Raw genomic sequence first — 20,679 nt, 5'->3', positions numbered from 1 at the left:
GCCGGGCCCGGCTCCGTCGCCGCCTCAGCGCCGCCGCCATGTTCCGGAGCCTGCTGGTGGCGGCGGCGCAGCGGCCTAGTGCCGGTACCGGTACCGGTACAACCGGAACCACCGGTACAACCGGTAACACCGGTACAACCGGTACCGGAACCACCGGTAGCACCGGTGCCGAGGCGCTGGAGGCGCAGTTCAGCTGCCCCATCTGCCTCGAGGTGTTCCACCGGGCCGTTGGCATCGCGGGATGCGGACACACGTGAGCCGGGGCCCGGGGCGGCGGAGGGGGGGGCACCGGGGCCCGTCCGGGGCCTTTGTCACGTGACACGGGCGGCACCAGTCCCGTCCCGGTACCGGGGTCCGGTCCCATCACACCCGGTCCCCGATGTCCGGTACCGGTGTCCCCACCTCCCCATCCCGGTGCGGTGACCTCGGCCCTCCGGTCCCATCCCGCTGTGGGGACCCCCGTTGTTCCCTTCAGCCCGGTACCGGTACCGTCCGCCTGCCCCATATCCCGGTAACGGCACCGTCCGTCTGCCCCATATCCCGGTACCGGCACCGTCCGCCAGCCCTATATCCCGGTACCGGCACCGTCCGCCTGCCCCATATCCCGGTAACGGCACCGTCCGTCTGCCCCATATCCCGGTACCGGCACTGTCCGCCTGCCCCATATCCCGGTACCGGCACTCTCTGCCTGCCCCATATCCCGGTACCGGTCCCCCCGCAGCAGCTCCATCAGCACCGGGTGTCTTGCCCCCATCCTGAAGCCTGTTTCCCCCCCACACCCTGCTCCCAGTGCCCCACACACACATCCTGCTCCCAGTGCCCCCGCTCCCAGTGCCCCCCACACCCTGCTCCCAGTGCCCCCCACACTCTGCTCCCAGTGCCCCCCCCCCGCTCCCAGTGCCCCCCACACTCTGCTCCCAGTGCCCCCCACACACACCCTGCTCCCAGTGCCCCCCACACCCTGCTCCCAGTTCCCCCCACACCCTGCTCCCAGTGCCCCCCCCCCCCGCTCCCAGTGCCCCACACCCTGCTCCCAGTTCCCCCCACACCCTGCTCCCAGTGCCCCCCCCCCCCCGCTCCCAGTGCCAGCCCTGCTCTATCCTGATGGGAATCCTGCCCTGACCCCACAGGTGCTGTGCACCGCTCCCATTGCCCCCAGTACATGGTGAAAGGCTGAAGCACTGCCCTGGGGAGCAGGGGTCTGTTGTCCCCACAACCTTTTGGGGACACCTTTTCCCCCATCCCCATCCTGTTCCTGGGGCATCTCCCCTTGTATGGCCTCTCTCTTCCCCCCATCTCCAGCACATTTGGGGTGATGGCAATGGTGTGGGGCAAGGGGCACTGTGGCTGCCCCTCATCCCTGTTGTGGGTGATGTGAGCTGGGCTGGCAGCGGAGGCAATGGGGATGCTGTGGCCATTGGCTTTGTGGGGCCGGAGCTGCTTTGCCTTATGCCCAGGGGTCCCTTTCTGTGCTTCCTCTCTGCTGCTTTGATTCCTCATCCGTGCTGCTGCAGGCATAGGGACCTTGAAAGGAGGTGAACCAGGCTCTGATGTGCTCACTGCCTTTATCCCTGCATGGCCTCAATGCTCAGCACCAGCTGTTGTTTGGCTCTGTTCAAATCCACTCCCAGCCTCAGGTCCCAGCAGCAGCATTATCTGTGCCTCAGCAGTGCCTGCCCCCCATGCACCCGCTCCCAGTTCTCCCAGTGGGGATGCTGATCCCTGGGGTGTCCTGGGGCTGGGGTCCCCCTTCTCCTCCCTATATCAGGTTGCTCAGTGCCCCTCTCTGTGCCCCCAGGTTCTGTGGGGAGTGCCTGCAGCCCTGCCTGCAAGTGCCATCCCCTCTGTGCCCGCTGTGCCGCATGCCCTTCGATCCCAAGAAGGTGGAGAAGGCTTCCAGTGTGGAGAAACAGCTTTCGTCCTACAAGGCTCCCTGCAGAGGCTGCAGCAAGAAGGTAAAGCTCATGGGGGAAGGCTGCCCATACCCATCCTGCTGCCCATACCCATCCTGCTGCTCATACACATCCTGCTGCCCGTACCCATCCTGCTGCCCGTACCCATCCTGCTGCCCCTACCCATCCTGCTGCCCATACCCATCCTGCTGCCCGTACCCATCCTGCTGCCCGTACCCATCCTGCTGCCCGTACCCATCCTGCTGCCCGTACCCATCCTGCTGCCCCTACCCATCCTGCTGCCCCTACCCATCCTGCTGCCCCTACCCATCCTGCTGCCCGTACCCATCCTGCTGCCCGTACCCATCCTGCTGCCCGTACCCATCCTGGTGCCCGTACCCATCCTGCTGCCCGTACCCATCCTGCTGCCCATCACACAGCTGGAGATCACTTGCTGTTGGTGTTTGGGATTGTGGGGGCCTCTGTTGAGGGTGTCCCCTCTTCAGTGTGGCCCCACATTGTGCCCATGAGGTCTGGTGTCCCCTGCTTGTCACTGCTGCTGCCATGAGCCAGGCAAGCAGGGCTGCATGGAGATGAAGGCACTCTCTCCTAGCTGCCTTTGTCAGCAGACTGGAGCTATTATTAGACAGTGGGGACCTTCAAAAGCAGGCTGAGGTTTTCCTGCAACACAGGAGAGGCTGAGGCAACCAGCTCTGCTCCAAATGAGGGTAAGGATGTGGCTCTTGCTTAAGGTGCTGCAATCCCAGCAGCTGTGGGGAGGCTGAACCAGCAGCATGGCTGGGGCAGTCTGGTCTGGGACGCTCCAGGACTGGCTGTGATTTATGGTGTGTCTCCACTGATGTGTTTCCTGGCTCCTGTTAACTGTGGGATCTTGTATCCGCCTGGCTGTGACCCAGGGACAGTCCTGTACAGGGTCAGAGCAATGTGGGGTTTCTGCCTGTCAGCAGTGCCTCCTTTGGAAAGGAAAATGGAGCTGATGTAATAACACAGCCCTGGTGTCTGTGTGTGACCTCTGGGGATATGTGCAGTGAGCACCTGGCCCCACATCTCTGTCCTGCGAAGAAGAACACACTGGAGCAGCGTCCCCACACTGGTGTGGGTCATCCTGCACAGCACAGTGTTTGCCCTGCTTGGCCAAAACTGCTGTCCTGAGCTGTGGCAGAGGCTCCAGCACTGTCTGGAAGCTGACAGGAACGTCTCCTCTCTCCTTGTGCTCCAGGTGACCCTTGCAAAGATGCGCTCTCACGTCTCGTCCTGCACCAAGGTGCAGGAGCAGATGGCCAACTGCCCCAAGTTCGTTCCAGTTGTCCCCACGTCCCAGCCTATTCCCAGGTACTGCCACGTGTTGGGTAAGGAAATGCGTCCCTCCTTGGGCTGCACCATCACACTGGTCCCTTACAGGCCCTAAAATCCAAGCATGGGGTTTACTTTCCTCTGGGAAACCAGAGGGAGAAACATCAGCTCCGTTTCCCTCCTGTCACCTGCAGCCCCTCTCTGCCCTGTGTTTCAGTGTGGAGTGGGAGGAAGGACCAAGCAAACCAGGGTGGTTCAGCCTGCAGCTGGGGTGGGAACAGGCTGGGCTGGTTTCTGCTATGCCTGGATATCACAGGGGGTGGCTGGTTTACTTTGGACAGAGTCAATCCAGTCCTTTCCTGGGGGATCTGAACTCATCCTTGCTCTCTTTAGCAACATTCCCAATCGCTCGACGTTCGTGTGCCCATACTGTGGGGCCCGGAACCTGGACCAGCAGGAGCTGGTGAAGCACTGCATGGAGAACCACCGTAACGACCCCAACAAAGTGGTGAGTGATACTGGGAGGGGCTGGTTCTGTGTGGGATAACTCCTCAAATCCAAATACACCATAGCTGATGCTGCATCCGAGGCCACCGGTGTGCAGAGCTGTGTTTTCAGCTGGCTTAGTTTGTTTTAGATCCCTTTGATGGGAGGTGGGGACCTGCCCCTGTTTGTTTTGTTAAGAGGCTTTCTAGGATGAGCTGCCTCCATCCCCATGTGCTGTCAACCTGGGTGGTGCTGGATTTCCTCTCCCCATCCACACTGGGTTGACCAAGGCAGGGAACTTGTAGCTTTATCACTGTCTCAGAGGCACTCACATGCATATGTAACTTGTCAGTGTCCTAAAAGCAGGCTGGGCCATGTGCCAGAGGCTCTGTGCACCAAGAGGTCTGCTTGGGGGGTGAGGGACCCCCATTTTAGCACATCCTCTGCATATCCCTCCCACAGGGGGAGCACTACTCCTGTCTTCAGGAGATAAGAGATGGAAGGGTCTGTGCCTGTTGGTCATGGTTCTTTTGTCCCTGCCTTCTGCAGGTGTGCCCGGTCTGCTCAGCCATGCCTTGGGGGGACCCCAGCTACAAGAGTGCCAACTTCCTCCAGCACCTCCTCCACAGGCACAAGTTCTCCTATGACACCTTCGTGGTGAGTACCTGAGCTGAAACGGGATCATTTTCCCTCATCCTGGAGGGGAAGGGGACAGATCCTCCTTTAGGCTTTGTGGGAGGCACATGTAGCCCCTCTCAGGAGACCCCACAGCTGTGGGTCTGAGCTCCCCCTCTGCTCTGGAATAAGTCAAACTGATCCTCATCAGACACACCAGGAAAACCTCTCTGAAGGAGGAGGAAAATGTTACTGCACCATGAAGATGAGCTGTTTCTGTGTGCTCCATGGAACTCATCCCCTGAGGAGCTGTAACACAAAGGCCTTTTCTTTGAGGGTTCACAAGCAGTGGGAGGGGAGCAGCCCAGGCTGGGGGGGGTTCTGGCTGCTGTAGGTGAGCGGTGTCCATGGATCCCTTCTTGGGGAGCTGCTTACCCTTCCTGAGTGGGAGTAGGGGTGTGATTGCCCAGACCTGGCTGCAGCGACTGAGGGGAGGTTTTGTCTGCATTGTGCCTTTATTGCAAGGCCATTAGAAGTCAGGGAAAGGAACATCCAAATGCTTAGAGAGAAATATCCCCATTTAGGGAGCGATCACTGTGTTGTATAAACCCAAACTGGAGTGATGGAGAAACCTGTGACCCTGCTAGGAAGCTTTTCCCTTTGGCCACAGCTGCTAGCATCGGCATATTTCGTCCCTGCCCTCCACTATGTCTAAGAGCAGGGCTGGTGTTGGCAGATTACAGGCTGAAGAGGGACTGTGGACAGAAAGGATGCCCCAAGCAGCACAGCATTCCTGGGACTCCTGTGCCGGAGGAGCAGGAGGCTTGGTGTCACCATAAAGAGCAGGGAGGACTCCTTGATGCTTGATGTAGAATCTGTGTCCTGGCTGTACCACTTCTGACCACCCCTCTCTGATTTTAGGACTACAACATTGACGAGGAGGCAGCATTGCAGGCAGCCCTGGCACTGTCACTGTCTGAGAACTGAGGGTGACTGGGGAGCATCGGACCCCCTTTTGCACACTCAGCCTTCCCACTGGGGAGGCATGGAGCTTATCAACCCCCTGGAGACCCACTGCTGCTGCTCTTCCCTTTCCTCTCTCTGCACATCCCACCTTGTTTAAGAAGGTGGAGTGTCCTTATGTCAAGCTGGACCGGTGAGTGAGCAGAGACTTCATGCAGGGAGGAGAGAGGAGTCGGCTCCGGAGGGATGGGATCGTTCCTCCATTAGGCATTTCATACCCATATACAGAGTATATACCTGTGTCCAGATCTATTTATTATTAGATGCTTTTTGGCACAGTTTGTCTTCATGCTCTCTGTTGCAATTGAATAGGTACGTCAAACCTGGATGCATTTAATGCAGAAATACCCTAGTTGGAACCTGCAATCATCCATGTCCTTTGGGGAAAGGAAGAAAATAGCACGGAGCATCCTTTGGGTTTTGAAACTCTACAAGGTTATTACCAGAGACATTGATCTGTCCCATCCCCAGTGCTGCTTCCTTTGCTGCCCAGGCCAGGCTGAATCCCAGGGCAGGACTGTTGCACTCATGCTGACAATGGGTTCGGAGGAGTCCACAGCAATAGCATCCAGTGAAACTCTCACCTTTCCTGTTTTGTACCGGCTCTTGTGATACTGAGTTCTTGTGTTTTTCTATGTGAATCAGCGTGATGCCTTTTCCACGTTTTATAGAGCAGGAACAGAAGCTGTTAACTTCACACTGCAATATCCGACACTGAGGACAAGAGTATTTTTATGGAACATTATCAAGAAAGTCTATTTTTAAAACAAAAAATACCCCAAAATACACACAAACACACTGTGGATTTGAAATCAGGTGGGAGGCATCAGCCGGACCCCAGACAGATGGATGCACCTGGATGTCCCCTTTGGCTATTTCTGGTCGATTCTCTTCCCTTGTTGGCATGTTGTGATACAGGACACGCTGGGTCAGAGCAGCACCTCATTGACTGCCTCTTCAGGCTGTCTTTTTGAGGAGCTGCAGCATCACTTGTGCTCTCCAGCAGCTGCTAACCCTGCCCAGGACCTGTGGTCAGGCTTGGGATGGCTGAGCCCTTGCAGGCTTTGCTCCATAGCACTGCAGGGTGGTTTTGGTTTGTGAAGGAGCAGGCAGGTTAGTTGTGGGGTGCTGGCACTCACTATGGAGCAGCCAGACTGGGTGATGGGTGTGCAGGGGGGATGTCTGCCTGTGCTGGATCCTATCCCCAGCACTGGGCATCTTGTCCCCCTGAAATAGGGGATCGAATCTTCTTTTCCTTGGGAATAGAGCACACTTGGGCAGATGTTGATCCAAGAGATGCTCCATAGTATCCTAGTGACTTGTTCTCTTCGTGTCCCCTTCCTGTCTGCCCTCCGTGCCTGCTGCTGGTGGAGTTTGCTCTGCTGGGCCAGGAGAGGGTGGAAGTGGGATCTCCACCTTCAGGCCTTGGTTGTGCTGCTGCCAGCCTGAGCATGCCCCCTGTGCAGCAGAAATCATGTCCCTTATAAAGAGTCTTCACTGGTGCTTGGGGAGAGGAGCTTTGTGCTGGGGCCCTGCTGCTCTTTGGGGTCTCACCAGTGACTGGATCAGACTGGGGCTCTCTGTGAAGGAGCTGTGGTGCACAGTACCTTATGGTGAGGGTTTGGGAGAGCAGTCCCTGTGCATGTCCCTGCTTGGTTTATCCGAGGCTCCAGCCCTGCTCTAGCAATACGAACTGGTTTTCACCTTTGATTTGAATGGTACTGGGTGGTTTGGGGCTGTGGGTTCCCCGTTGTGCCATCAGCTCCGTGAGGAGCATGCAGAGCCTATGGCAGAGGGCAGGGAAAGCACTGGAGCTGCTCTGCTCTGCTAGCAAGGAGGGATGGGGTCTTCTCTTACCAGCACTGCTGGTACCTGCCCAGCCAGGGACATGGCCCTGGTGGGATGAAGAGCACTGGTGTCTCCAAAGGGACCCAAGAGGGTCTCCATGTCCCATCCCTAACTGGGACCCTCCATAGCCTGCAGCAGCCCCCATTGACTCACTTGCAGGGAGCTCCCTGCCTCTGGAACAGCACTGTTAACCTCTTGTCTCCTTCCTTCCTTCCTCTTCCTTTCTGCCTCACAGAGCCGGGGAGCAAGAGCTGCTTTTGTAAAGCACTTTAAGGCGCAGGCAGGCACTGCACAGGCAGCTCCTGCCTCTCCATGGGCCCAATCCGGCCGGGATGCGCCGGGAATGCCGCCGTGGCTCGTCCATGTGTTCCCCGTGACTTTTTGCATATCCAGAACTTTTACTGTTTTTTGATGAATCAGATCAATAATGTATTTGTAGCAAACCATTTTTCTCAATAAAGGCAGTTTCATCCACCCCTGGTCTCCCTTGTGCCATCAGTGGCTTTGGGGTGCGGGATGGGGCCATGGGGTGGGTGTCCCACATCCTGGCTTCTTGGGCTTCTTGTTTCCCAAACACAGGGGTTGGGTTTGCAGCTTTGTCCTTATCTTGTCACCTCCTGTTGATAGTGATGCTGTTTGATCCCAGATCCAGGCACTGCCAAACCTGCTGGGGGATCCCCCCATCACATCCCAGCTGTGTCCTGCCATCCCCTGGCACCCAAGGGCAGGACATGGGGAGGGTGCTTGGCACCACGTCCTGTCCCTGGTGACACACTTGGCATTGGCCAGGGCACCAGGTCGGGTGTTCCTTCCCTGGGTATCCCAGGGAGGTGTCCTGGCTCCGAGCCCCATTGGGGTTCTGCATGGACACAGGCTCTGTACAGCCGATCCCTGCAGTGAGGAGGGACGGATCCAGGGAGCAGCCTGTGTCCCTTTGGAGCAGTACAGGGGTTCACCCTTGTCCCAGTGCTCCCATTCCCCCCAGTGTAAGCCTTGGGGACAGGATGGTGAGGGCTGATCACATTGAGGAACCCCCTTATCTGCTCCCCAAACAGCCCCTGTGAGGCCTTCCAGGGCCAGGAGGACACGGCAGCAGAGGGGATGGATGTATGGCCATGCAGTGGTGGCCACCACCAGCACAGTGTCTGCCTGTGCCTGCAGGGAGAAGGGGTGTTGGGGGTCCCCATTAGCCGAGGGTCTGCTCCATCCTGTCCCACCTCATGCCATGGGGATGCTACAGGCAATGGGATCCTGTTTGTGGTGGCAGCACTTAGGGGCATGACTGTCCCCAGTGCTGTCCCTTGGGCCTGCAAGCAGCTGGCCCCATGCTAATGAGCCCTGGGTCCTTATGGCACCCACTGGTGCCTGCAGGGACACAACACAGGGACACAGTGTGGGGACACATGAGCAGTGGAAGTGTGTTCCCTATTGCTGGCATGGCTTTCCCCACTCAACCAGCATCGTGTCCCACCAGCCCTGGAGCAGTATCCAGCTGGAATCCCACTGCCGGACCCTCTATGTGTTCTGTAGGGCATCTTCCTCCTGTCCTACATCCCCACATCTATGTGTCCTGTAGGGCATCTTCCTCCTGTCCTGCATCCCCACAGCTTCCAGCCTGGAGGGAGATGCAGCAGAGACCCCTGGTTCCATGCTGGGGTCTGGCTTGGCTGAATGGGGTTGGGATGGCAGAGATGGTGGGGACAAGGACACCCTGCAAGTGGCCCTGAGCATCCCTATGGCATGGCCAGTGTCTGGATGACGACAGTGGCACTATCCCCACCGCAGGGGTCCCATTGCCATCCCTATGGCCCCCAGTACCCCAGTACATGGTGGTGGGGACCCTTGTACCAGGCTGGTTTAGGTGGGTGCCAGAGGAGGCTGCTATGTGCATCCCTGCTGCTAAATCAGGTCCTGCAGCTGAGGGGAAAGAATTCCACATCCCGGAATAGCCACATGCCAGGTCCTCCACTCCCACCCATGGAAAATACCTATAAATACCGGGATATGGGGCCAGAGACCCCTGACCTGCCCCCGAGGGGACCCCACAGTGTCACCCATGTCCCCCCCAACACCCAGAGCTGCAATGAGTGACCACAGGAGGGGGGTGACACAGGCAATGGGTCCGGGTTGGGGGTGCCCATAAGTGTGAATGGGGCCACCCAGCCCCTGCTGTACTGAGGGTATTGGGAGCACTGAGAGGGGAATGGGAGCACTGGAAGGATGCTGGGGGCACTGGGCCCAGTGAAGGGGCACTGGGATATGGGGGTACAGTGCATACTGGAAGCACGGGGGGCTGTGAAGGCACTGGGAGCATTCAGGGAGCAGTGGGGATATTCGAGCATTGGGATGGGGTGTGGTATAGGGGTATTGGGAGCACTGGGGACACTGGAGCAGTGCTGGGATAACTGGGAGCAGGGGTATTGGGGATACTGGAGGTAATGAGGGAGTGGGGAACACTGCGGTAACACTGGGGAGCTGGGGGTTTGCAGTTTTGGGAGCATTGGGAGCACGGTGGGCATAGAGAACACTGGGGGCACTGGGGACACTGGGAGTACTGGGAGGCACTGGGGGCAATGAGAGCACTGGGAGCACTGGTGGCGATGGAAGCACTGGGAGCGCTGGGAGCATGGGGAGCACTTGGGGCAATGGGAGCACTGGAGGCACTGGGGACACTGGGGGTACTGGGAGGCACTGGGGGCAATGAGAGCACTGGGAGCACTGGGGGTACTGAGGAGCACTGGCAGCACTGGGAGCACTGGGGACACTGGGGGGCACTGAGAGCACTGGGGGCAATGAGAGCACTGGAGGTCACTGGGAGCACTGGAAGCACTGGAGGGCACTGGGGGACACTGGAAGCACTGGGGGGCACTGGTGGGCACTGGGGGGCACTGGCACCGCAGTACCGCCACTGCGCATGCGCTCCCCCTTCCCGACTCGAAGATGGCTCCCCCGCACGCCTATCCCAGCGCCGTCAGGGCGAGGAGTGGGGCGGAGCCTCACCGTGGTCCGATCGCTGCCATTGGCTGCCAGGAGCCGGGCGCTGCCTCATCAGCCAATGGAGAGGCGAGAACCACCCGCAGACCACGATGACGTGAGCGGTGCGGTGTAGGGCTCGCCGCCGCCCGCACTGTGCCCTCAGTACCATGGCGGTGGCCACGGTGACCTGCACGGCTCCCGTTAACATCGCTGTTATCAAGTACTGTGAGTACCGGCACCGGGACCGACACCGACACCGGGACCGGGCTGGGAGCGAGCTGAGGTGCGGGGGGGCCGTGCCAAGGCAGCCGATGGAAGCCGTGCCAGGCCGAGGCCTTGTGCCCTGCGGCGCCATCATGGCTCCCAAGTGCCTGAGGGGAGGATGGAGCCGGAGGGTCTGGGCTCTGATCTCAAGGGATGGGACAAGAGGAACCGGCCTCAAACTGCACCAGGGCAGGTTTACATAGAGCTGAGGGACAATTCCTGCCCCACAGGGTGCTCAGGCACCGGGTTCACACCCCATGGAGACGAGGCCTCAGTGCTGTGGGGCAGTGGGATAACGTTTGGGGTTGATGGTCTCAAACCCCTCTCATCCTGTGCCATGCTGAGTGATGGTGCTGAGCTGTGCTCTGCTCTCTCTTGCAGGGGGCAAGCGGGACAATGACCTCATCCTGCCCATCAACTCCTCCCTGAGCGTCACGCTGCACCAGGACCAGGTTGGGATGGGGTCAGGACCGGGATCGGGAGCAGGCTGGGATGGGATCAGGACCAGGATCAGGAGCAGGCTGGGATGGGGTCAGGACCAGGTTGGGATGGGGTCAGGACCAGGTTGGGATGGGGTCAGGACCGGGATCGGGAGCAGGCTGGGATGGGATCAGGACCAGGATCAGGAGCAGGCTGGGATGGGGTCAGGACCAGGTTGGGATGGGGTCAGGACCAGGTTGGGATGGGGTCAGGACCGGGATCAGGACCAGGTTGGGATGGGGTCAGGACCGGGATCGGGAGCAGGCTGGGATGGGATCAGGACCGGGATCAGGAGCAGGCTGGGATGGGGTCAGGACCGGGATCAGGACCAGGTTGGGATGGGGTCAGGACCGGGATCAGGACCAGGCAGGGATGGGATCGGGACCGGGATCAAGACCAGGCAGGGATGGGATCGGGACCGGGATCAGGACCAGGCTGGGATGGGATCGGGACTGGGATCAGGACCAGGCTGGGATGGGATCAGGAGCAGGCTGGGATGGGGTCAGGACTGGGATCAGGAACAGGCTGGAATGGGATCAGGAGCAGGCTGGGATGGGGTCAGGACCGGGATCAGGAGCAGGCTGGGATGGGATCAGGACCTGGATCAGGACCAGAATGGGATGGGATCAGGACCGGGATCAGGTCCCTCTGTCCCCCATCCCATGCAGGGGGCTGTGGACCCCCCGACCACACTGACCCCCATGTCCCTGCAGCTCAAGACCACCACCACGGCCGCCGCCAGCAGGGACTTCACCGAGGACCGGCTATGGCTGAATGGGGAGGAGGCGGATGTGGGGCACCCCCGGCTGCAGGCCTGCCTACGGGAGGGTGAGTGACCCCCATCCCATCCCACCCCATCCCATCCACTGCTCCCCATTGCATCCCCAGTTCCTCCCTGTATCCCTCAGAGTGCCTGCCTGCGGGAGGGTGAGTGTCCCCCATCCCATCCCATCCACTGCCTCCCCATTTCCTCCCTGTATCCCTCACAGTGCCTGCAGGAGGGTGAGTGTCCCCGATCCCACCCCATCCACTGCTCCCCACTGCATCCCCAGTTCCTCCCTATATCCCTCACAGTGCCTGCGGGAGGGTGAGTGTCCCCGATCCCATCCCATCCCATCCACTGCATCCCCATTTCCTCCCTGTATCCCTCCCAGTGCGTCGCCTGGCCCGAAAGCGCCGTGGCAGCAGCACAGAGGACACAGCTGCGCTCAGCCTCTCCTACAAGGTCCACATTGCCACCGAGAACAACTTCCCCACCGCAGCCGGTTTGGCATCCTCTGCTGCCGGCTACGCCTGCCTGGGTGGGTGAGCCGGGACACGGGGGACACCGCATCCCAGGCCTGTCCCCACCATCCTGACCCCGTCCCCGTGCCCGCAGTGTCCACGCTGGCACGGCTGTATGGTGTGGAGGGTGAGCTGTCGGAGGTGGCACGGCGTGGATCTGGCAGTGCCTGCCGCAGCATGATGGGGGGCTTCGTGCAATGGCAGAGGGGAGAGCGGCCGGATGGCAGGGACAGCATCGCGGAGCAAGTGGCCCCCGAAACACACTGGCCTGAGCTCAGGGTCCTCGTCCTGGTGGTGAGGGGCTGGGGATGGGGTGTGTGGCTGTGACCATCACCCCCTGGTGATGGGGCACCCCAACACTGTGTGGGTGATGACCCTGGGGATGGGGGATCCAGGGATGCTCCTTGTTGGGGCTGGGGGGGTCAGGGGTGCTGCTTGCTGGGGCTTGGGGATCAGGGGGTGCTCCTTGTTGGAGCTTCAGGATCAGGGGATGCCCCTTGTTGGGGCTTTGGGATCACAGGGTGCTGCTTGATGGGGCTTGGGGATCAGGGGATGCTCCTTGTTGGGGCTGTGGGGGTCAGGGGTGCTGCTTGCTGGGGTTTGGGGATCAGGGGGTGCCCCTTGCTGGGGCTTTGGGATCAGGGGGTGTCCCTTGCTGGGGCTGGGGGATCAGGGGATGCTCCTTGCTGGGGCTGGGGGGATCAGGGGGTGCACCTTGTTGGGGCTTTGGGATCAGGGGGTGCTGCTTGATGGGGGCGGGGGATCAGGGGATGCCTCTTGCTGGGGCTGGGTTGGGATGCCCCTTGTTGGGGCTTTGGGATCAGGGGATGCTCTTTGCTGGGGCTTGGGGATCAGGGGATGCCCCTTTTTGGGGATGGGGGCTCTTGATGGGTGTTATATCCCATTGTCTGTGCCCCCACCAGGTCAGTGGTGAGAAGAAGCAGGTTGGCAGCACAGCAGGGATGCAGACCAGCGTGGACACCAGCCCCTTGCTGAAGGTAGGGAGCTCAATCCTGCCCAGCACAGCTGCCTGCAGGCAGGGTTTGGGGTCCTGGTTCCCTTAGCATGGTATTTCATGCTCAGGAGCACTGAGGGAGCATGGGGGTTGTTGAGTGAACCCCACAGGGTGATGTGGGTGCTGTGGGTGTCACCAAACTGGGGTGACCACGGCTCTAATCATGGCAGCACCGCGCAGAGGTGGTGGTGCCAGAGCGCCTGGCCCTGATGGTGCAGCACATCCGTGAGCGAGACTTCGAGGGCTTTGGGAAGCTCACCATGCAGGACAGCAACCAGTTCCATGCCACCTGCCTTGACACCTTTCCCCCTATCTTCTACCTCAATGACATCTCACGGCACATCATCGCCTTAGTACACCGCTTCAATGCCCACCACGGGTGCATCAAGGTACCCACGCTGACCCCATGGGCTCTGGGTGTGCTCCAGTGCTGTGGTCCCTCACCCCATGCTGGCTCTCATCTCATCACAGGTAGCATACACCTTTGATGCCGGCCCCAACGCCGTCATCTTCATGCTGGCTGACACTGTGGCTGAGTTTGTGGAGGTGGTGAGACGCAGCTTCCCCCCTGCCACCAACGGGGACCAGTAAGGGTGATGCCATGGGTCGCTGTGGGGCACAGGGGCTGGGGCTGGGGCTGATGGCTCTGCTGTGCCACAGGTTTGTGCGTGGGCTCCCTGTGAGCTCAGCCTCGCTGCCGGAGGAGCTGCTCTCAGCCGTGGTGGCTGAGCCAGTGCCGGGGGCTGTCCGGTACATCCTGCACACCAAGGTATGAGGCTGGGGGGAGTGTGGGGCAGGGGAGCCTGTCTGCCCTTCACCAGGGCTGGGTAGGGGATCCCATCCACATCCACACCCCCGGGGTTGTGCATGAGACCCCATCTCTGTCCCCAGGGGTCTGTGGGTGACCCTGTCCCTGACCCCAGGGGTGTATAGGACCCTATTTCCATGCCTGGGTTATGAGAGCCCATCTGCAAGGCTCTGTCTCCAGGGATGCACATGACACCATTCCTGTCCTGAAGGGTCCACAGGACCCCATTCCCATCCCCAGGGGTGTGTGTGTGACCCCATCCCTGTCACCAGGGGTGTACAGGACTCTGTTCCTGTTTCCAGGGGGTTATGTGAGACCCCATCCCTGTCCCCATCCACAGGGGTGTCTGTAGGACCCCATCTCCAGAGGTACACACAACCCCATCCCTATGCCCCAGGGCGTACAGGACCCTATCCCATCCTCAGAGTTGTGTGTTGAACCCCACCACTGTTCCCAAGAGTGCACAGGACCCTATTCCCATTCCCATCCTGGTGAGGGTGTGTGAGAGCTTGTCCCCATCTGCAGGGTTGTGCATGAGCCACTATCCCCATCCCCAGGACCCCATTCCCATCCCTGTCCCCATCCTGAGGGTTGTGTGCGGGACCCTCTCCCTGGCCCCATCCTTAGACATGGGCATGACCCGTGGGGTGCCCTTTTGAGGTCTGTGGGGCCCAGAGCTGTCCCCCAGCCCCAATGGGCTATCCTATAGGCATCAGAGCTCCCTGGTACCCTTAACCCCTCTCCTGCCCCACAGCCTGGCCCTGGACCCCAGTTCCTGGATGACCCCAGCCAGCACCTCCTGGGAGCAGATGGGCTGCCCCGCCGGACAGCCTGAGCCCGGTGCCACCACCAGGGACAACCATGATGTGCCAGGGGGCTCTGCCGGTGCCACCCTGGTGCGAAGCTGTCCCTAGCCCTGGGCTGGTTGTGACCCCGGTGCTGGTTTTTACCCTTTTGTAAGGAAATAGACCTGCAGTGCTGTTCTGGGGTGCCCAGGATCCATAGGTGATGCTGGAGTGGGGGACACAGACAGGGCTGGTTTGTCCTCATGGCTCTGCCTGCCAGGCTGGGGCTGATCCTGTCTTCCTGCACAACCTTTGTCACCCCATGTGGCCCCTGTCATAGAGCCATAGAGTTGGAACATCCAGTTCCAACCCCACTGCCATGGGCAGGGACACCCCACACTAAACCATGGCACCCAAGGTCTGTCCAACCCCACCTTGACACCATCAGGGATGGAGCATTCACCACTTCCTTGGGCAACCCATTCCAGTGCCTCAGCACCCTTACAGTAAAGAACTTCCTCCTTATATCCAATCTAAACTTCCCGTTTCAGTTTTAACCCATTCCCCTTGTCCTATCGCTCCAGTCCTTGATGCACAGTCCCTCTCCAGCATCCATGTAGCCCCTTTCAGTCCCTGGAAGGTTGCTATGGAAGCCTGTCCACCCCATGCCCACTGTGGGGCTGCTTTTGTTCCCTTTTCCCTCCTGCTGTCCCTGCTAGGACCGCTGCTGTGTCCCTTGGAGCACTGATTCTGTATCCCCATGGCCCTTGTAGGATTGATGCTGTCTCTCTGATGTCCATGCTGGGGATGATCTTGCCCCTCAGCATCACCCTTGTCCCCACACATGGTCCCCGTACCCCCCATTGACCCCCATAGGGCTGATCCTGCCCCCCTGGACCGGCCCCCCCTGCACCATCCTCATCCCCCTTCATGCCCCGTGTCCCCCAGTGACCTCCAGTGCACGACCCCTGTGTCCCAGTGTGACCCATGGGTAGGGGCTGGAGCGGGTCTCGATGGGGGGCGTGGTCTATGGGAAGGGGGCGTGGTCTATGGGGAAGGGGGCGTGGTTTCCCGGAAGGGGCGTGGCCGGCACTGGTTGCGCATCAGCCTTCCTGGTCGGGCCGAGCGCAGCCTTGGGGTTCGGGGTAGCCATGGGGCAGATCGAGTGGGCCATGTGGGCCAACGAGCAGGCGCTGGCGGCCGGGCTCAGTGAGTGGGGGGAGCAGGGGTTGGGGTGCAGGGGGGGTGGGGTGGAGGGGTTAGGGGTGCAGGGACAGGGGTTGGGGTGCAGGGGCTGGGGGTGCAGGGTCTGTGTTAGGGTCTGGGGGTGCAGGGTTTGGGGGTGCTGGGGGGTTGGGGTGGAGGGTTTAGGGGTGCAGGGACAGGGCTTGGGGTGCTGACGGCTGGGGTGCAGAGGGGTGAGGGGTCAGGGGTAGGGTTTGGGGGGTGCAGGGGCAGAGGGTTCAGGGTCTGGGTTATCAGGGTCCGGAGGTGCAGGGTTTGGGGGTGCAGGGGGGTTGGGGTGTAGGGTTTAGGGGTGGTGGGACAGGGGTTGGGGTGCTGATGGCTGGGGTGCAGGGGCTGGGGGTGCAGAGATTGTGTTATCAGGGTCTGGGGGTGCAGAGTTTGGGGGGTGCAGAGGGATGGGGGATCAGGGGTAGGGTCTGGGGGTGGAGGGGCTTTTGGTCCAGTGGTGGGACTTGGGGGGTGCAGGGTTTGAGGGTACAGAGGGATGGGGGTTGCAGGGTTGGGTTTTGGGGGTTCAGGGGTGGTGTTTGGGGGTGCAGGGTTTGGGGGGTGGGGAGGAACGGGGGGGTCAGGGGTAGGGTCTGGGGGTGCAGGGTTTGGAGTGCAGGGGGTGGGGGGGCAGGGTTTGGGGGGTGGATGTTTTTGGGGGTCCAGGATTGGGGGCTGGGGGTTTAGGGGTGGTGTTTGTGGCTGCAGGGTGTGGGGGGGCAGGGTTTGGTGGTCTAGGTTTGGGTTCTGGGGGTTCAGGGGTGATATTAGGGGGTTTGAGGGGGTGGAAGATGTGGGGGGTGCAGGATTGGGTTCTGGGGGTGCGGGTTTTGCGGGTGCAGGATCAGGTTTTGGGGGTGAGGTTTGGGGGTACAGGGTTTTGGGGGGTGCAGGGTTCTGGCTTTGTAGGGGTGGTGTTTGGGGTGGCAGGGTTTGGGGGTGCAGGGTTTGGGTTCTTGGGGTGCAGGGGTGGTGTTTGAGGGTGCAGGGTTTGGGGGGTAGGGAGGAACGGGGTGGTCAGGGGTAGGGTTTTGGGGTGCAGGTTTTGGGGGTGCAGGATCAGTGTTTGGGATGAGGTTTGGGGGTGCAGGGTTCTTGGGGTGCAGGTTCTGGGGGTGCAGGATCAGTGTTTGTGGGCACAGGGATGAGGAGCTCCGGGTGTTTCCGGGATGGCGCAAGCAGGGCCGGCCCCAAGTGCGGTCCCGTTGGGTTGCTCAGGGTCGGAGCCTCCTCTTCCTCCTCGGCCCCTCCAGTCCCTCCTCCTCCTCCCCCCCCCCGATGCTTCCGTCCCACACAGGGCAATGCTCGTGGGGGGGGGGCAGTGACCTCAGCCCCTTCCTGACCCCCCCCCCCGTTCAATTCCCATCAGTCCAGGGGCTTCTGCATCCCATGTACTGGGATACAGGGACCACAGTCCTGGATTGGGGGGGGCACATCCCGGTTTGGGGTTGGGGTATCCTGGGTTTGGGAAGCTGTATCCCTGGTTGCAGGCAGTGTTCCAGGTGGATGGGTTGTATCCTGGGTTAGGGGTTGTATCCTGGACTGGGGGGTGTATCCCGGGTTGCAGTGCTGTGTCCCGTGTTGGGGTGTTTTATCCCAGGTTGGGGGGTTATATGCTGGATTGGGGTGCTGTATCTGAGGTTGGGGTTCCATAATATGGATTGGGGTGCCATATCCCAGATTTGGATGCTGTATTTCTGGTTGAGGGTGCTGTATAACAGGTTGGGATGCTGTATCATGGGTTGGGATGCTGTATCCTGTGTTGGGATGCTCTATGCTGGGTTGGGGTTGCTATATCCCAGGTTGAGATGCCGTATCCTGGGTTGGGATGCCGTAATCTGGGTTGGGGGTGCTGTATCCCAGGTTGGGATGCTGTATCCTGGGTTGGGGGTGCTGTATCCCAGGTTGGGATGCTGTATCCTTGGTTGGGGGTGCTGTATCCCAGGTTGGGAGTGCTGTATCCCAGTTGGGTGCAGTATCCTGGGTTGGGGGTGCTGTATCCCAGTTGGGATGCTGTATCCCAGTTGGGATGCTGTATCATGGGTTGGGGGTGCTGTGTCCCAGGCTGGGAGTGCTGTATCCCAGTTGGAATGCCATATCCTGGGTTGGGGGTGCTGTATCCCAGTTGGGATGCCATATCCTGTGTTGGGACGCCATGTCCCCATCAGGACCATTTTCCCTCGCCCCACAGTCATGCTGACAGGCGGGATCGTGGCCGTGGCAGGGCAGTTCAAGGGCTGGTACTTCGCAGCATATGCCATGTATCCTTATGGAGAAGATGCCAGGGAGCAGGAAAACCCTGCCCAGACCAGCATGGACAGTGGGAGACATAACCCCCTCCCTGCCCTGTTTATGGTTGGGATTGTGCCTATGGACTCATCCTGCCCCAAGCATCCCTTTCCTTGACCCCCCCATAGCGCTGCAGGTGTCCTGGTCTGCCTGCTTGAGTACCCCAGGAGCAAGAGGAAGAAGGGCTCCACCATGGAGAGGTGGTAAGTGGGGTGTTCCCCCCCCCAACCCCGTGATTTTGGGGTCCTGGTACCCCCAAACACATGGACATGGCACCAGGGTCTGGAGTGATGGGGTTGGAACAGGGATATATCCCATGGATGGGTTCCTTGGGGTATCCCATGGACAGACACCATGGAATTGGGGTCCTTTGGGTATCCCCTGTGTTCTGACTCCCTATTGCATCTCTGCAGTGGCCAGAGGTACCTGACAGCGGTGGTGAAGCTCTTTGGACCCCTCACAAGGAATTACTACATCCGAGCCGTGCTGCACGCTGCGTAAGTGGGGTTATGGGGTCTGGATCGGGGTGCAGCCCCCGATCAGCCCCTTCCAACCCATCCCATATCCACAGCCTGGCCGTCCCTGCCGGCTTCCTGCTGTCCACCATCCTGGGCACCGTCTGCTTGGGCATCGCCAGTGGCATCTACCTGCTGGTGAGTGCATTGGGGATGGGGGGCAGGTTTATGGGGTTCCCATTGAGGAGCCCCATTCCCAACCTGTCCCCCCCCATCCTCGCAGGCTGCAGTGCGTGGGGAGGAGTGGAGCCCCATAGAGCAGCAGCCCCGGGAGCGGCCCCATGTGTGGGGCACCCTCAAGCAGCCCCCCAGCAACCCCCCCCCACGGCCCCCCCAGGATGCCCGTAGGAAGCAGGCGGCAGAAGGGGGGGGTCAGGTGAACCCCATCCCTGTGGAGGCTGAGTGATGGATGGGGGGGACCCCCTGATGCTGCTGCTGCTGCTGCTCATGCTTCCCAATGTACTGCGGCTGCTGGGGGGGAATGGGGTGCTCGGCTCATGGGGATCTTCAGATCCATAGGGATGCTCGGTTCCTATGGGGTCCACAGCTCCTTGGGATCTCCAAATCCATGACGATCATCAGTTCTCCCTGGGATTCCTGGGGAGTCCCCAGATCCATAGGGATGCTCAGCTCCTATGGGGTCTTTAGGTCCCAGGGGCTCCCATCTCCTGTGGATCCTCACATCCCAAGAGATGCTCAGCTCAATGAGGCATCTCGAGCTTCCACAGGCTCCCCAAATCCTAAGGGATGCTCAGTTCCATGTGGGGTCTCCAGATCCGGGGGCTGCCCATCCCCTGTGGATCCCCAAATCCAGGGATGCTCAACTCAATGAGGCATCTCCAGCTTCCAGGGGCTCCCCATCTCTTGGGGGTCCCCACATCCACAGGGATGCTCAGCTCCATGAGGGATCTCCAGGTCCCATAGGCTCCCCAGGTCCCCATATCCCTGGTGATCATCAGTTCCCCCTTGGCTCCCCACTATCCCAAATCCCCACTGATGCTCAGCTCCCTGAGGGGTCCAGCTCTCCAAGCACCCCCCAGTTCTCCGGGATCCCCAGATCCCTATGGAACACCAGCTTCCCATGAGATCCCCATCTCCCCATGATGGGGATCAGCAGCTCCACTCCACACTTGGCTCTTGCTGCTTGTTGTCACTTGTGCAGCTGCAATAAAGGGATAAACACGGATGCTCCCAATTCCTGCTCCGGAGGGGCTGCTGCTGATGGGGATGGATTTGGGGGGGGGGTGTTAGGATCATTGGATGGAGTTTAAGGACAAACAGTGCAGTTATGGGCAAAAACAGTGCAATGGGTAGTGTGACAGGGGATATGGGGACACACATAATCCTGTACCCCCATAAACGGACCCAGTGATGGGGTGGATGTGAATGGTTGTACATGGGCCTGCACCCCAGGTACGCCCAGAGGAGCCCCCAAAGCCTGGGGTGACCCCCCTGGCAATGGGGGGACATTGCCCTCCCCACTGCAGTCAGTGCTGGGGGTGCGATGTGGGGTCGTGGGTGCTGGGACTGAACGTGCCCCATCAGTGGAGACCTCAGAGCAGCTTCCAGTGTCTGAATGGGGCTATAGGGATGCTGGGGATGGATTATTCCTTAGGGATTGTAGTGATGGGACAAGGGGTGATGGGTTCACATCCCTATGGGGGTGCTGCAGGTACGGGGTGTCCCCAGCAGGGGGCGATGTGACCGTGGTGCCGTGGGATGGGGCACCCCTGCATCACCCCATGCAATGGGTGCGTGGGGCTGTACCCACCACAATGGGGCTGGGAGATGCAGAGCATCACCCCATGAGACACCCCTGAATGTGCCCCCCACAGACTGGAACAGAGCA

The 20,679-nt window shown here is 60.2% G+C and overlaps 3 protein-coding genes across 3 annotated transcripts; all 3 read left to right on the top strand.

Moving 5' to 3' along the window:
- Positions 1 to 38: 38 nt before the first annotated feature.
- RNF166 (ring finger protein 166) lies at positions 39 to 7,652 on the top strand. The gene is given in 8 exon segments (XM_034073216.1): positions 39 to 80; positions 82 to 169; positions 172 to 253; positions 1,799 to 1,955; positions 3,133 to 3,245; positions 3,600 to 3,714; positions 4,242 to 4,349; positions 5,229 to 7,652. Coding segments are annotated over 8 exon segments (771 nt in total). The 3' UTR covers positions 5,295 to 7,652.
- A 2,616-nt stretch (positions 7,653 to 10,268) lies between these two features.
- MVD (mevalonate diphosphate decarboxylase) lies at positions 10,269 to 15,281 on the top strand. The gene is made up of 10 exons (XM_034072879.1): positions 10,269 to 10,379; positions 10,800 to 10,870; positions 11,612 to 11,726; positions 12,053 to 12,199; positions 12,277 to 12,476; positions 13,106 to 13,180; positions 13,368 to 13,586; positions 13,669 to 13,784; positions 13,858 to 13,966; positions 14,760 to 15,281. Exons 1-10 carry the CDS (start codon positions 10,322 to 10,324, stop codon positions 14,838 to 14,840), a joined length of 1,191 nt encoding a protein of 396 aa, XP_033928770.1. The 5' UTR covers positions 10,269 to 10,321; the 3' UTR covers positions 14,841 to 15,281.
- Positions 15,282 to 15,870: 589 nt separating this feature from the next.
- On the top strand, positions 15,871 to 20,014 carry CYBA (cytochrome b-245 alpha chain). Its single transcript, XM_034072872.1, has 6 exons — positions 15,871 to 15,999; positions 18,218 to 18,287; positions 18,444 to 18,518; positions 18,729 to 18,812; positions 18,887 to 18,968; positions 19,054 to 20,014. The coding sequence occupies exons 1-6, from the start codon at positions 15,942 to 15,944 to the stop codon at positions 19,234 to 19,236; spliced, it is 552 nt and encodes a 183-aa protein (XP_033928763.1). The 5' UTR covers positions 15,871 to 15,941; the 3' UTR covers positions 19,237 to 20,014.
- The last annotated feature ends 665 nt before the right edge of the window (positions 20,015 to 20,679 follow it).

The sequence above is a fragment of the Melopsittacus undulatus genome, chromosome Z (assembly GCF_012275295.1).
Source record: "Melopsittacus undulatus isolate bMelUnd1 chromosome Z, bMelUnd1.mat.Z, whole genome shotgun sequence".
NCBI classification, from domain to species: Eukaryota; Metazoa; Chordata; class Aves; order Psittaciformes; family Psittaculidae; genus Melopsittacus; species Melopsittacus undulatus.
The sequence above is the reverse complement of the archived record's forward strand: the minus strand, read 5'-3'. Positions and strand labels throughout refer to the sequence as shown.

Coding starts and splice junctions, on each gene's coding strand:
- MVD (XM_034072879.1), top strand. CDS start 10,322: ATGGCGGTGGCCACGGTGACCTGCACGGCTCCCGTTAACATCGCTGTT. Junction 12,200..12,276: donor TGCCGGCTACGCCTGCCTGG/GTGGGTGAGCCG, acceptor CCGTGCCCGCAG/TGTCCACGCTGGCACGGCTG. Junction 12,477..13,105: donor TCAGGGTCCTCGTCCTGGTG/GTGAGGGGCTGG, acceptor TGCCCCCACCAG/GTCAGTGGTGAGAAGAAGCA.
- CYBA (XM_034072872.1), top strand. CDS start 15,942: ATGGGGCAGATCGAGTGGGCCATGTGGGCCAACGAGCAGGCGCTGGCG. Junction 18,288..18,443: donor TACTTCGCAGCATATGCCAT/GTATCCTTATGG, acceptor ACCCCCCCATAG/CGCTGCAGGTGTCCTGGTCT. Junction 18,969..19,053: donor CCAGTGGCATCTACCTGCTG/GTGAGTGCATTG, acceptor CCATCCTCGCAG/GCTGCAGTGCGTGGGGAGGA.